This window comes from Diuraphis noxia, unplaced genomic scaffold, assembly GCF_037042655.1.
Source record: "Diuraphis noxia isolate RWA-SAM2 unplaced genomic scaffold, SU_Dnox_SAM2 contig0001, whole genome shotgun sequence".
Lineage (NCBI taxonomy): Eukaryota > Metazoa > Arthropoda > Insecta > Hemiptera > Aphididae > Diuraphis > Diuraphis noxia.
In genome coordinates this window covers 100,955,008-100,970,572 of record NW_028301711.1, presented here as the reverse complement: position 1 = coordinate 100,970,572, position 15,565 = coordinate 100,955,008, and the positions used below count along the sequence as shown (strand labels likewise).

The following is a 15,565-nucleotide window of genomic DNA, read 5'->3' as shown; positions in this document are numbered from 1 at the left end:
TGTATTATTTACCTATAGTTGGAGGTATACATTAGTTAATAATACAATTTGTAAAAGTAAGGAATATTATAATTAATTGTCTAATTGTTCATGTCTTTAATATTCCATGCCATTTATTCTTCATGTTTTATGTGAAATAACTGATGTGATCTCGATAAATTTAACACATATATTCCAACAATTTAAATTGAAAGTGTGGCACATATAACACAATTTTAAGTCATTTCATTATATATGGTAGTACAGGTTACCAAACTTAATATTTAGATGTGGTGCTACTTATTATTTTAATTTTAACGCAGATTATAGGTACAATGCACTTAAATGTACCTATTGGTGATGCAAATTACAAGTAAGCTAAAATTGGCAATTATGCCATTATGGTATATTAATACCATCTCCCATTATACAATATTATTATTATTAAGTTTTATGGTATACTATATGTATTATACCTGTATATCAGATATCTCTAATAGTTATGTATATATAGGTACCTAAATACCAGCGTCGCGATAGTAAATTAAAGTAGATTTAAGTCGTATTAAAATTTGATGATAGGTATTGTTAGCGGGTGTGTAGTACAACAATGTAATATTCTGCGAGATAACATTATAAAAACCGAGCGAATATGAACCAGTACGTCATGTTGAGCACCGCGAACAGCAATGGAAAGAAGACTCTAGAGAACCGATCGATGTTTATGGCCCGAGTGCGATTTCTCTGTGCAAGGGCCGTCGTAGCGGCCAATGCAGCTGCAGTTGCTTGAGGTGGTGGACGCGGGGGAGGCGGGATCGAGTGGCCGTCGTTTAACTTCAAATTGCTCTGAAATCAGATTACGTTATATTATACATGAAATATTTTTAATTAAAAAAGATCAATTTCTGTTATAACTTTTGACTATGTATAAAAACACGTCAATATAATATTTCAACAGATATTATACCTAATACAGTAATACATATGTTATTATATTATGTTATTGCAGATGAGATGAAGAAATATATCACCTAAGGAAGGTATTAAATGGACGTATTTAACAGGGACTTTTAAAGAATTTGTCATTTATTTCTTCTTTTATAACAACATTTTAATAAATACAAAAATATGAATAACATACCAACCGTTGTAACCCTCAGTGGTGGCTATCCTATAGTAGAAGTGTAGCGCCAGCTGAAGTTGATTTTAAATGCTGGACATCAGCGCCAATGTTCACACTTCATTATATTATATGTTATATATCCTTATAACTAGGGTTCGGAAATTATAGGAGTTGCATATTGTTCTGTATGCTGTCGAATTATAACAGACCAAGATAGAATTCCGAGCTATACAATGTTGAGTTTAAAAATTGAAAATTAAAAATGCATATTTTGCATACCTATTTCGATAATTTTAGAGAAAAAGTCCATATTTCATCGATTTTCATTGATTTTCGCATATTTATATGCATACATATTTAATATTTTCAACAAACATTTTTTTTTTCATTCTTAACCAATTTATTTTAAATAATGTTACATAACACAACGCTAGTAAAGCGAAAAACAACTTAACAGGTATTATTCAACGTATATTAATTTCGTATTTCACAAATCATGAAAATTTATTTTATTTAACTATTCTTTCAGTTCAATAAAATCTTAAACGCCAATCGGTAACGCGCCATATTTTTATTTATTTTTTATATTTAACTTTTATAAGAGTTTTAAATAATACAATTTTTTTAAATATATGTCTTAAGAATTTTTTTCGTGTAGGTATATTAATAAATAAGTAACACACTTTGAATTAAATAAATATGTACATTTTTTTGAATATTTCACATTTTTTCATGCATATTTTATAATTTTTTCTTGCATATTTTGCCTTTTTTACTCCTATAACTTCCGAACCCTACTTATAAACTTTCAATCTCAATTTGACTTAATTTCTGTTTTAAATTTTGTATTTTATTTTATCGTTTAATTTTTTGTTTTTTCTCATCAATAAAAATAAGTATATTTGCTGTAACGTTGATTTGTTAAGCCATACGAATAAATAAAGCGCCTACTACACCTTTAATTAGAGGTGGGTGGCGGTGAGTTATCTATGTAATTTTTCGTATACGAATAATATAGAATAATACTTGGGAATATTTTAACATTATAATAGTAATGAGTAACTATTTAATATTGAATGTAAATTGTCGATTTATATAATGTGTAATTAGTAATGCGATTTAAAATTAAAACAACTGTTGTATAAGTTGTGTTTACAGTTTTTACACGACTACATAGAATCTATATAGTCGTGTAAAAGATTACCTAATGGTTTATTCAATGATTCTAAAAATAGAATAAGTAAAAGTGATATATGATGCGTGTTTATAAGTTCAGTATGCGATCGGCGATCAATTGTTTATTTTACACTTCATGTTTTGTCTTGATGCATACGTTAACAGTGAAGTTATTTTCTGTGAAATGTATATTGTGAATAATTAAAATTAAACAACTATTATTCAATATTCATTATGTCAACTGCCGAATCTATTTGAGCATGTGGAATTGTGGAAAGAAAAAAATAGGATTAAACTTGCATAATTTGAACCGTTATTAGTTTTTTTGTAAAGTGGCTAAATTAAAAATAATAAAATTTGTTCCGATTTGACAAGTTTTTTTTTCGATGAAACATGGAATTGAATCACAGGGTTCAAGTATCATAAAAAAAATGTATTATTCTACTTTTTATTTTTCTTTATTTATTTTCAATTTTTAGTTGAGGTAGATAATATCATTGGTCTTGGTCAGATGAGTAATTTGCTTGATGAGTAATTTGCTTGAGGAATCAGATTCTATTTAAATAGTCGACGAATGTAAATATTTATAACATAGTATTGTTAAATCTTCACTAAAATAAAATTGCTATGTATAATTTTTAAACCATAAAATTGACGTGTGTGAAGTTGGCCCCCCTATTATGTCCAAATTAAACCGGGTAAATTGTAAGTTGAAAATCTCAATTTGTAAGTAATTGTAAGTTGATTTTTAAAATTTGTAAGTTAATAAGTTCGAACTAATTGCCAAAATTAACTTGGAGGGGCTAACTTCACACCAGCCCCCCACTTTTACCAAATTACACCGGACAGATTGTAAGTTGTTTAGCTTAATTTGTAAGTAATTGTAAGTTGATTTTTGGAATTTGTAAGTTGCTCGGAGCAAAGTTGTGACCGAAATAAACTTAGGGGGGGGGGGGGGCTATCTTCGCACTAGTCCCCCACTTTTACCAAATTTCACCGGACAGATTGTAAGTTGTTTAGCTTAATTTGTAAGTAATTGTAAGTTTGTTTATAGAATTTATTATTGCCAGGGTGTTAAGTTTTGATTGAAATTAACTTATAAGAGAACCACTGACAATATAATATATAAATATAAAAATACTTTAACTCATTTAATTTTAATTTAGGTACATAAATAAAGTAAATCTTTTAATAATTAAATGGTAAATTGTAATTCATAAAAATTTGTATTTTTACCTTTTTTAATATAGCTATAATTTTTTGAATATTTACTTAAAACCGAAAATATGTGTTTTTTTTATAACGAAACATTACATATAGAAAAGTGGATACTGATCTACTGTTCAGTAGGTATCGAATAAGTGTGTAGGGTATATTAAAATTGAATCTGAAATGAATAAAAACTGTTTTTAATATTTGGGTATAAAATGTTTCTGACAAAACATAAACATAAAATATAGTATAAAATCAAACTTGTTATCTATTGAGCTAATTTTATAATACAAATAGTAATATTCGGTACAAACAATAAATTAGAGAATTTTTATTTTTGTATATATAAAAAAAATAAACAAAGAAAATTATATTTTTTCTGTTGTTAAATAATTGAGAAATAATAAAATGCAAAACAAAATTATATATTTTTTAATTTTCATTTAAACCAAAAATTATTTGGTGTGGCTTTATGAATTTTTTTTGTGGAACGATATTTCAGAACTTCTTTGGAAAGGTAATTATGTATTTCCCAATAACTTCTAGATCTTTTTGTATGAGTTACATAATGACCAATAGAATCGTTTGAATCATGCTCGCCAACAAAAACTATTACGCCCAAAAGGCAGTATCTACGAAAATATAATATTTAAACTTTAAATATTTTCAGATTTAAATTTAAAAAAAAAAAGAGGTTGGTATGGTAACAGTGGCGTACCCAGGGGGTGGCTTAGAGGGCTTCAGCCCTCCCCATTGACCGTGTTATGAAATAAATTTTATATTATAAAATACAAAGTACAAACCATGATATTCCTAAAAACAATGTTGAGTACACAACATATTATCACAGATTAAAAATAATATATATAATCTGTGGTATTATCTTAAGTAACAACGACATAATATTAGCCAAAGAATAAACGTTCCGTATATGGTACCGATATACTATTATTTGATCGGTATGAACATAGTAACAAACATTAAGATACGACAACGACTGTTATCTGTGGTGTACGGTGTACGGCATGACGCACGTGATGCGCGACCAACAACACTATCGCTGATAGTGTTGAGTATCACAATCGTCAATCCTTACTCCTTAGCCTTTACTAAATACTAGCTACTACTTTTTATATTTTCTGTACAGTTTTTTTGTGAATAATGTCTGAGAAAAGACCTAACGTGTTTTCTGTATTCAATTTTAAGAAAAGCAAAGTTGAGTCTGTCGTAAGTAAATATTATAATAAAAAATAAATTTGTATGTGGTAGGTAGCAAAATATAGATTAGTATAATTATATTTTTTTTAGGATGGTTGTAGTAATATTGAAATAAAAAAGAACAGCCTTTTGCCCGATAGTATAGAAGTTGACAATCCTAATTTATTAAAAAATGAGACCCTGAAAAGTTCAGTAAGTCATTTTAAATTATCTAATAATTATAGAATAATAGAGCATTGTAATTTATAATAGTTATATAATGCTTATCGTTGCATTACTAAGTACAATTCATTAGGTGCAAATTTTTATTAGATATAACTATTGATAAAATTAAAATTAACTATTATTTGCTTTGCTGTCTTTGTAAGTTTTAAATCATAGACATTGTATATTTGTATTCTTAGTTCTTATCAATGCCTGCTATGACTGAAAATAAAATTTACAAGAATGATATTGCTTGCTTCATAATGAACCGAACGCTGAAAAAGTCTGAAATTGTTGATTGCTTAAAACACATTTGGATACCTCCATTAGATTTTAATTTTCCAGAGAACATAGAAGGCAAACAAAAAAGAAAATTTCAGCATAAGTATTTGACACAATATTCTTGGCTTGCTTATAGTGATATGCATAAAGGAGCCTATTGTAAATTTTGCGTTTTGTTTGCTTTTTCTGGTGGTGGAATAGGCAGACAGGTAAATTTATGCTTATGTATTAAACCTATATAGGTACCTAATGATTTTTAGTTTACTTTTTAAAATACAACATATTAATTAAAACTTAATACATAATTTTAGAATTTGGGAAAATTAGTAACTGCACCTATGTTAAAGTTTAAAGATGCTAAGAATGACTTCAACAAACATTTAAAAACAGAATATCATCTTCTTTCTGTTCAAAGAGCAAACGACTTCCTAATCAATTTTGAAAGTGGGTTTGAAAAAACAGTTGATGTACTCTTTGATAAACATCTACAACAAACGATTGAGAGCAACAAAAAAAGGCTGATACCAATTGTTAAGACAATATTATTCTGTGCTAGAAATAATTTACCATTGCGTGGTCATCGAGAAACTGGTTCTTTATCATTAGAAAGTGTGAGAAGTTCTTGTATAGTTGGTGAACAAGGTGTTCTTCGTGCACTTCTGGCTTTTCGGGTAGACAGTGGTGATACAGAACTTCAAAGACACTTTGAAACTTCCCCTAAAAACTGCACAATGATCAGTCCCAAAGTCCAGAATGAGATAATTGATGTGATTGGTGATGTAATTGTAGGGAAAATAGTTGAACGAGTCAAACAATTTCGATTTTTTTCATTACTATGTGATGAAACTACTGACATTAGCACTACTGAACAGATGACAGTATGTATACGATATGTAGATACGTCATCTTGGATACTTAGAGAAGATTTTCTGGGATTTGTAAAAATGACTTCAACTACTGGTTTAGCAATAAAAGATGCAATATTAATAAAACTTAAAGAAGTTGGTCTTAGCATAGATAATCTTAGAGGACAAGGTTATGATGGAGGAGCAAACATGTCTGGTAAACGTAATGGTGTCCAAAGTCTGATTTTAAATGAGCAACCACTAGCATTCTATACGCATTGTTTTAGCCACTCTTTGAACCTTTGCTTATCCAAGGCCTGTAATGTTTCCTCGATCAAAAATATGATGGGAATTGTATCAAGTATTGCTGCTTTTTTTTCTGCTTCAGCTAAGAGATCTGATAAATTGAAATCAGTTATTTTAAGCGATAGCAATAATTCACAAAAAAAAAGAAAAATTGAAAACACTGTGCGAGACACGTTGGATTGAGCGTCATGAAGCATTGATTACATTTAAACAATTGTATGTTTATGTAGTGCATGTTCTTGAAGATATTTCACATGATCCTAATCCTGAAAGCTCATGCAAAGCAGCATTATATTTAAATTCAGTGACGAAAATTGATTTTCTCGTTGCACTTGAAGTTACAGTAACTTGTTTTGCCTACACTTTGCAACTCAGTATTTCTCTTCAGAGCAAACAACAAGATATTTCTAAAGCATTATCCGACGTAATGGTTATTCGCAGTGCACTAGAAGAGCTTCGAGAAGGTGCAGATGGACACTTTAAACAAATTTTTAAGGATGTTTCTGATATTGCAAATTTAGCAAATGTAGAAATATGCATGCCTCGGATATGTGGTAGGCAAACACAAAGAATAAATATAAATTCAAAAGATCCAGAGACATACTTCAAAGTATCAGTGTTTCTTCCTTTTCTTGATTTCATCCTTCAAGAATTGGATGCACGATTTAATCAACGACTTAGTGATATAATACCTTTACAGGGACTTATTCCATCAAATTTTAGTATGTACGATGATGAAACTATTTTGAAAGCGGCTTCTATCTATGCTCAAGATCTTTCAACTGATGATAATTCTATTCTTAAAGCAGAGTTGCGCATTTGGAGACACCAATGGAAAAATAAGCAAATTAAAACAGATTCAGCTATTGATACATTACCCCATTGCACAACTGTCGTACCAAATATAAAAATACTTTTACAATTGTTTGCGACATTGCCAGTCACCTCGGCGACGCCTGAACGTACATTTTCAACTCTAAAACGATTAAAAACATATCTACGTTCAACCATGTCGGAAGAACGACTCAATGGATTGGCATTAACAAATATTAACAAAAAAGAACTACTCTGTGAGGATGAAATAATTAAATTATTTTCCAAAAAGGCACCCAGAAGGATGCAATTAGAAGACTGGAGCAAATAATGTAAAAAATAAAATATGTATTTTGAAGTTACCTATATAAAATAAAATAATTTATCGTATAACATATTTTGTATAATAAATCAGTCCCTACTTCCTAGTTCCTACAAATTAAATATATCACTAATATATTATGTATGTGTTATAAGAATTATATTATAATGAAATATTACAATTAACTGTTATAAGACTTTATTGAAAATTGTTAAGATGATGTCAAATTTGAATTTACTTTGTTTAGCCCCCCCCATTTGAAAATCCTGGGTACGCCACTGTATGGTAACGTAGTTATATTAATCATAGCTACGAGTTAGATACATTGGTACACGTATATGTCTTGTGACTACTTATTGTAGCCATTGTTACCAATGTTAACGCTATTCGTGTCACACAAAATTAGAATAGCCACAGCCATAAATAAGACATACAGAGTGTACGTGAGTATTTACCCATTGCGATATCTTCCGAAATAATGGTGATATCGAAATTCTGGTTTTGTAATAAGACTCACAGGGATGAGATTTCATTATTTCATTATTTCATATTTTAATTTATTTTAATGTTTTGGTTAAAAAAGTTAAAAAAATATATTTTTCTATTTAATTATTTCCAAAAAAATCAAAGATAGCCATTTTGTAGAGTTTATTTTCCTAAAAATATTGACGTTTCAAAATTTTATTTTCATTAATTTCCCGATTTTTAATATTTTTTCTAGTTTTGAAGAAATAAAATATGATTATAAATTATAATTAATGTATAACTACCTATTAGGAACACGGAAAGTGTTCGGCCGGCCGTATAACCGAATGGCCGAATGCGCGCGGGCGCGCAGCGCGGTGGGTAACATGTTTGATAACATTACGGTGTTAAATAATTCGCAATTTTTCTCGAAACTAAAAAAAAATATTAAAAATCAGGAAATTAATGAAAATAACATTTTAAAACGTCAATATTTTCAGAAAAATAAGTTCTACAAAATGGCTATCTCTTTTTTTAGAAATAATTAAATAAAAAAATATATTTTTAACTCTTTTACCAAAACATTAAAATATGAAATAATTATAGTTCTTATCCCTGTGAGTCTTATAACAAAACCAGAATTTCGATATCACCATTATTTCGGGAGATATCACAATGGGTAAATACTCACGGGACACCCTGTCTACATGTCAAAAATAAAAAGCAAATATTAATATCATCTGCGTTTATTTTTGCATTTTCTTACTCATCCTAATGCATACATTTTTTTCTCTAGTATTATCATGGACTTAACTAAGATTTAATAGTTACAGAGGCTGAAGTTGCTGTAACAAAATATGTGCTATGATATTTACTCATAACGTTACTCCAGATAAGGAAATCTTTTACGATCCTGTTTAGCTGATCCTTAAGTTTAGGTACATAAAACGCATTTATCCGTGTCCCTTGCAGTTCACAAAATTGATTTATTTTATTATCCAACTGTTGTAAGAAGACGTCCATCTCTTTTGTATTCTCGTCTTTCCGTACATACTCATTTTCAAAATTATCCAACCCGTCTGATTTATCTGTTTCATCGTTTTTGTTCATGATAATATGCTCATACACATTGGTTCTATCTTCTATTGTACATACTAACACGTTCCGAAAAATTTCAGCTGGAGAGTCAATATTTGAACCTTTTTGAATTCCATCAGTTTCTGAACAGGCAATTACAGTAATTTTTATAAATATATCTTAAAATTCATCTATTGTCTTGCACTGCACTAATAATATTATGGCACGGACGAAAAATTATTTTATTGGATCTATTCGCAGACATTTCCATCGACATACCATTTTTGTAAAATGTGCGATGTCTAGTCGTAAATAGACTTCAGGTAAATTAGCATCTTTATTCTTTAATATTTTTAAACTGGTTTCACAGTATTGTTTTTTTGACATACCACCACAAAAAGATCTGGTAATTGCTCCGATAAGTGCGTTTGAATAATCACATACAATTTCGGTAGGAGATGGGGCTCTAGATCGAAGCCATTGACTAAGCCAAAAAGTAATTGTTGGTGTATCTTGTGATTCAGATAGCATTTGGCTTACGGGGAGTTGTAGCGTTACATTACGAAACACTGCAACATATAAAAAAATATGTGCTGACTTCAATGCTTGGCTTGTTCTGAAAATTTTTTTACTACACTTCCAGTGGTGTCTATACACAATTGGGAATTTTTATTATGTCTATTACATGCATCTTTATATACTACCATCTGTGTCGGAGTCCAGTAATGCACTATAAAAGGGTCAACGCTAATTAAATGTATAGAACCAGCAAATGGTGTAGTGTGGTGTTTGAGTTCGACAAGTGAAATGATTGGATGCTTGATGCTAATACCAAGTTTATAATCCCTGTATGTTTGCTTAGCTTTGTTTTATAAATATTCGGAGGCATTTTATCGCCAAACTCCATTTTTTTATCTGCTTCTTCTCTTTGCCATAAGTAGCAATATTGATTTTGTAGTTCTTTTCCTATTTGATCTCTTTTGTCCCCATTTAATTGATGCATAAATGAACCACTGTGAGGTGTATTTCTTGTATCAAGAGTAAAAATTTTTAATTGTAAGGACTCGCCTTTAATTGGTTGTTTTTGGGCAAATACATAAAAGTCTGCTACACAGGACTTATCTTTGCATTTCACGAATAATTTCAAAAAATTAACTGCAGAAGATGAAAATACCTTAAACCTCTTAAAAACAAAGCAGCAAGGAAGTTTGAATTTCTTTTGAAATTCATCAAAAATAATATTAGTCCAAGCACCTGGTTTTAAGTCTTTATATTCTCTATTGTGTTTACCATATATTACTGACACTTACAATTCCATCTTACCATAAGTGTGATATGGTATATCTAAATCAAAATCAGTTTTACTTGTCATCTTTTGTGCGTATTTTGGTTCATAACTATCACATTCACTTTCCTCACCATTTTTAAATTCTCTGTCGCTATCATCTGACTCAATTTTAGTAATTCCATTTGAGTCAATGTTAAAATTGATGCTGTCCTGATCGTGATAAAATAAACATTTGTCTTTTTCCTCAGAATCAATGTTAAATTTTGCTTTAAAATTAGTTAACATATTGTGGCGATTCTGAGTAATCATAAGATATAAACTGGATGGTTTGACAACATTCTTAAAATATGTGGCTATTTCGGACCAAATAATACTGTTATACTGTAGTAGATCATCATTAAAAATAGAGACTCCATACGTTTCCAATTTTGACTGTAGCTCAAATGGGCAAACCAGTGCTTTTTTACCAGCTCTCCGCTATTAATAAAAAATACATAAATATTTATAAATTAAAATTATTTTAATAAATGGTTTAGTAATAGCCTTAATCTATGAAATTTTAATAAGAATTACCAATGACAAATTCTTAAAATTTACCAGGTTACCGAGTTAATAATTTTAATTTAGCACTGAGACGTTAACGATTATTATATAAAAACTTAAGAAAGCGGGTAAATGGGTAACCCTTGGCCCTATCAAAATACTTGAAAATTCAATACAAAGTTCCTCATAAGTTATTCTTATAGTGATTAAAAAATTATAAAAATACATAGTCACCAATTTTTTTTTTATAAGCATTTAAAATTCAAATTTTGACTAAATACGTAAAAATTACGGCAATGTTCAAATTATCTCAGATAATTATATAATAGAATTCATAAAAGTTATTCTTTTTAAATCTAAGATTTGAAAATTTATTACAAGGTTCCTAAAATAATTTTACAATAGCAGTTGAAAAATAAAAGAAATGTATAGTCACATTTTTTTTTTTACAAGCATTTTAATTTTGACAACATACGTAAAAATCACGAAAATTTGCAAATTATTTTAAGCTAGAAATTCATAAAAAATTTTCTTTTGAAATTAAGATTTGAACATTTTTAATAATCTATAATATATCCTAGACAGATAAACCGTCTCCGTTCAGAATCGTTTTTCGTATACAATGATACCTATCATTGTATTCAAATTTAAACTACCCTAGTCAGAGGTCTACCCCACCCCCAATGTACAGCAGAGCGATACCCACTTACCCGCTTTTAACTATTGGAAAATGTTTACTTTTGACCTGTATAATGCACCAAAGATATTCACTCTTACATCGGAAACCACCCAAAAAGATTGAAATTGAAGCATTATTTCGACTAGTTATGCTATACACAGAAATCACAAAAATCTAAGCCACTTTTACTGCCCCAATACGTGATGACTGACACAAAAAAAAAAAAAAAATAAATAAAATGAAAAAAAAACACACACATCATTGCAAAATCAATGAATTCATCACTTCATTCAGAATCTAAAACACACACATCATTGTAAAATCAATACATTCATCACTCAGAATCTAAAAATAACTTAAACAGCCTTATAATTATTACTGGTTATAATTGATACACTGATATAATCATACAGAAGACAAAACGAATAGTACACTGTAATTGCTTATCTGTACTTTTATTTTTAATTTTATGTGAAAAGGCCTACACGTCCTACACGGTTACACTCTTATTATCAGCTAGATAGCGAATTCATATTTCATGAGAACGAAAATTCCAGTTTAGTCCTTATCTGTATGACTGATAGGTATACAAACATATGAACACCTTAATTTAATTTTATGTTTTTTAAATTATTTTACAAGTTATAACATTGCGTTTGAATTTTAAATTTTTACGAAATAGCGTAACGATAACGATTTATCTTCAAACCAGGTATATGTTTACTGTATATCTATGATAATATAAGGTATTATGAATTATGATAACTACATGCAATGTTTTTGGAAAAATTGATTAACCATTCCTTATGCAAAATGCGTCCTAATTGAAAAATAAAATATTTGTTTCAAAATAGAGTAGGTATATGACAATATTTAAATATAATATATCCTAGACTGACAAATCATCTCCGTTCAGAATCGTTTTTCGTATACAATGATACCTATCATTGCATTCAAATCTAACCTATCCTAGTCAGAGGTCCACCCCACCCCCTAATGTACAGCAGAGCGACATCCATTTATACCCGCTTTTTTTTTTTTCATTAATGTTAATTTTATCGATTACATCTGGTCAATTTTTCGTAATAATATTACCTATGTGTATATTAATAATATACACAAAAAACAAAAATTACCACAATTGTTACATTTATTTTAAGTTTTGAGTGTCCTGCAAATCGAATTCAAATTAAGAAAAAAAGATAAATACTAGTATAAAATGTATGATACAAGATACAATTTTATCTTTTATTCTGTCCAACCCTGAGTATAATACCTATATACAATATTAAATTGATATTAATAAGTAGAACTTAGTGTTCAAAATTTGCATTCCTTTTTTAGAGTTTAACAAACAGAACCAATAAAATCAATATGAGGAACTATTTATAATTAATTACGTAAATTAAAAAAAAAAAAATAATCATACATTAAAAATATATTCAGAATAATAATAATATAAAATAATATTGTCATATTAAATATTACGTAAAACTTGTGTAGATAGATAATAAAACACATTATAGTAAAAGTATAATCATATAATTGTTTATATAATCTGTGGAATAATGTTGCACAACTCAGATTTTAAAATATTTTCTAAATGGTATAACGAAAGAGAAAATCCAAGAGCCTGAATTTTTGTGAACACATGCTGTATAAATAAATTGATAAAATATATTATACTCACCTTTAAATCTCAAAATTTCAAATTACCTAGATTTCATCCCAACGCGATCATAGACTAGCTACTACAAGCGGAGCAATTTTACTTTTTTGAGATTATACATTGATACCCAAACAAATTGATTAATGATTTTTACTTCATTAATTCAATAACTTAATACATGATTACATTTACATTATTTACATAAATGAAATAAACTTACTTTGGTTTCCATTCTATAATTATTTTTTTAATTTATGATTTTAAATAATTAACAATATAATAAAATACAACAATAGATAAAAAACAATACGTGATTAAACACAACTAACAATTCAATGTCTCTGTAACTTACTCGTGCAAATGCAGATTCGACAATGATATTATAATATTATAGGCATTAAAATAAAATAATTTCGAAACATTTCTATAGATAAAATATTGCTTATTCCAATTTTTATCATTTATTTTAATACCACCATGTTTTTATTAGTATAATGTTTGCTATATTTAGATCGTCGACTAGATATTTAGATAATATTATATATACTATATATTATAATTATTATATAGTATTATCGATAGACATAGTTGGAAGATGTGGGGGACTGATGTACAAATATTAATGGTTGGGTGGTGTACGAGGGAACTATAAAATAAAATACTCTTGTACTCCGTTAACCAATATTATATTTATGACTTATATAATATGTACTATAATTACAATTTCATGTTCGGTCCTGTATTATATACTTCCATGGTTTAAATTTTTATAAATTTTCATGTTTTAATATCTATTATAATAGCAGTTAGCATGACATTATGTGATGACTAAATGATATTAAATAAAATTCGTGGGGTAGCGAACAATTTGCAATTATATTTATATATTTTTAAATCATTTTTTTTTCAATCTTTTAAACCAACATTTACTGATTGATTTGTATGACTAAATGATATTAAATAGAATTCGTGGGGTAGCGAACAATTTGCAATTATATTTATATATTTTTAAATCATTTTTTTTCCAATCTTTTAAACCAACATTTCCTGATTGATTTGTAGGTATATTTTAAATATGTACATTATTTTCAGGTATATCTATATATAAAAAACGGTTAAGTCGTGAATGTCGCTCTGCTGTACAGTAGGTTACAAGTAGGTTACTGTAATGGGTGGAATTAAATTTGAATCCAATGATATTATATCATTATATACGAAAAACGATTCTAAGCGGAGACGGTTTATCTGTCTAGGATATATTATAGATTATTAAAAATTTTCAAATCTTATTAGATTTAAAAAGAACATTTTTTTGTACTTCTAGCATAAAATAATTTTTGCAAATTTTCGTCATTTTTACACATGTTGTCAAAATTCAAACTTTGAATGCTTATAAAAAAAAATTGTGACTATGTTTTTCTTTTATTTTTCAACTGCTATTGTAAAAATATGTTAGGAGGTTTGTATTAAATTTTCAAGCTTTTCTACTCAAAAAATTGATATTAATTTTTAAAAAAAAATTATAATAATTGAAAATTGCACATGCCTATAAATAGTTCAAGTTAAGTCGAAATTTTTTGAAAATTCCATGATGGATAGAATATATTTATATGACCGATCAGTGAAAATTTCATGTAGCTATGGTCATTTGTTTTAATGTAATATCAAATATTAAAATCGATTTTGTCGAAAACTGATTGTGCGTAAAAATTCCCGTTTTTCCTTAATTTTTAGTTTGTTTATCCCAATTATTAGAAAAATATTGAGAATTTTTTACTTTTGACTACCCAAAGTACCAACTAGATTCACTTTCTGATCGAACGAGGTACTGAAGTTAAAAATCTAAGCACTTTTACTGCCCCAAAAGTGATGACAGACACAAAAAAAAAAAAAAATGAAAAAAAAAAACACACACACACATCATAGTAAAATCAATACATTCCTCGCTCAGAATCTAAAATAATAATAATTTTTTTAGAACATGAAAGATTGAAAAAATTGTAAAAATATAAAAAAAGGATTTTCGCTAAACTCAATTTTAAATAATTGTATAGTATGAAATGGAGAATACGCGAAGTCTGAGACTTAAACTTAAATGGTAGTTGTGAGGTAGGTAACAAATGATTTGAAAATTCTAGAAATGAGTCTGCAAATTGTTGCAAAATATTAGCACCAATCCGGGATCGATCGACCACTGTAGGGGGCCAACTTCACTGAATTTGGTCCATCCACTAAATTTATTTCAGTCACAACTTAGCTCCGAGCAACTTACAAATACCAAAAATCAACTTACAATCTTTCCGGTGTAATTTGGTAAAAGTGGGGGGCTAGTGTGAAGTTAGCCCCTCCAAGTTAATTTTGACA

General features: G+C 28.4%; 2 protein-coding genes across 2 annotated transcripts in view; one reads left to right on the top strand and one right to left on the bottom strand.

The window, feature by feature from the left end:
• Positions 1 to 155: 155 nt before the first annotated feature.
• Positions 156 to 15,565, bottom strand: part of ort (glycine receptor ora transientless) — a 110,424-nt gene continuing 95,014 nt past the window's right edge. Inside the window, exon 12 of the mRNA XM_015512367.2 lies at positions 156 to 825. Coding sequence (XP_015367853.1) covers positions 613 to 825 — 213 coding nt within the window. The 3' untranslated portion in view covers positions 156 to 612. The remainder of the gene's footprint in view (positions 826 to 15,565) is intronic.
• Positions 4,652 to 7,489, top strand: LOC107172862 (52 kDa repressor of the inhibitor of the protein kinase-like). Its single transcript, XM_089222263.1, has 5 exons — positions 4,652 to 4,717; positions 4,799 to 4,900; positions 5,113 to 5,403; positions 5,506 to 6,400; positions 6,465 to 7,489. Exons 1-5 carry the CDS (start codon positions 4,652 to 4,654, stop codon positions 7,487 to 7,489), a joined length of 2,379 nt encoding a protein of 792 aa, XP_089078389.1.

What these genes read in the sequence shown, in the direction of transcription:
- LOC107172862 (XM_089222263.1), top strand. Translation starts at nt 4,652, where the DNA reads ATGTCTGAGAAAAGACCTAACGTGTTTTCTGTATTCAATTTTAAGAAA. An exon ending in ATGAGACCCTGAAAAGTTCA is followed by an intron (nt 4,901 to 5,112) that starts GTAAGTCATTTT and finishes TTGTATTCTTAG; the next exon opens with TTCTTATCAATGCCTGCTAT. An exon ending in TATGATGGGAATTGTATCAA is followed by an intron (nt 6,401 to 6,464) that starts GTATTGCTGCTT and finishes AGTTATTTTAAG; the next exon opens with CGATAGCAATAATTCACAAA.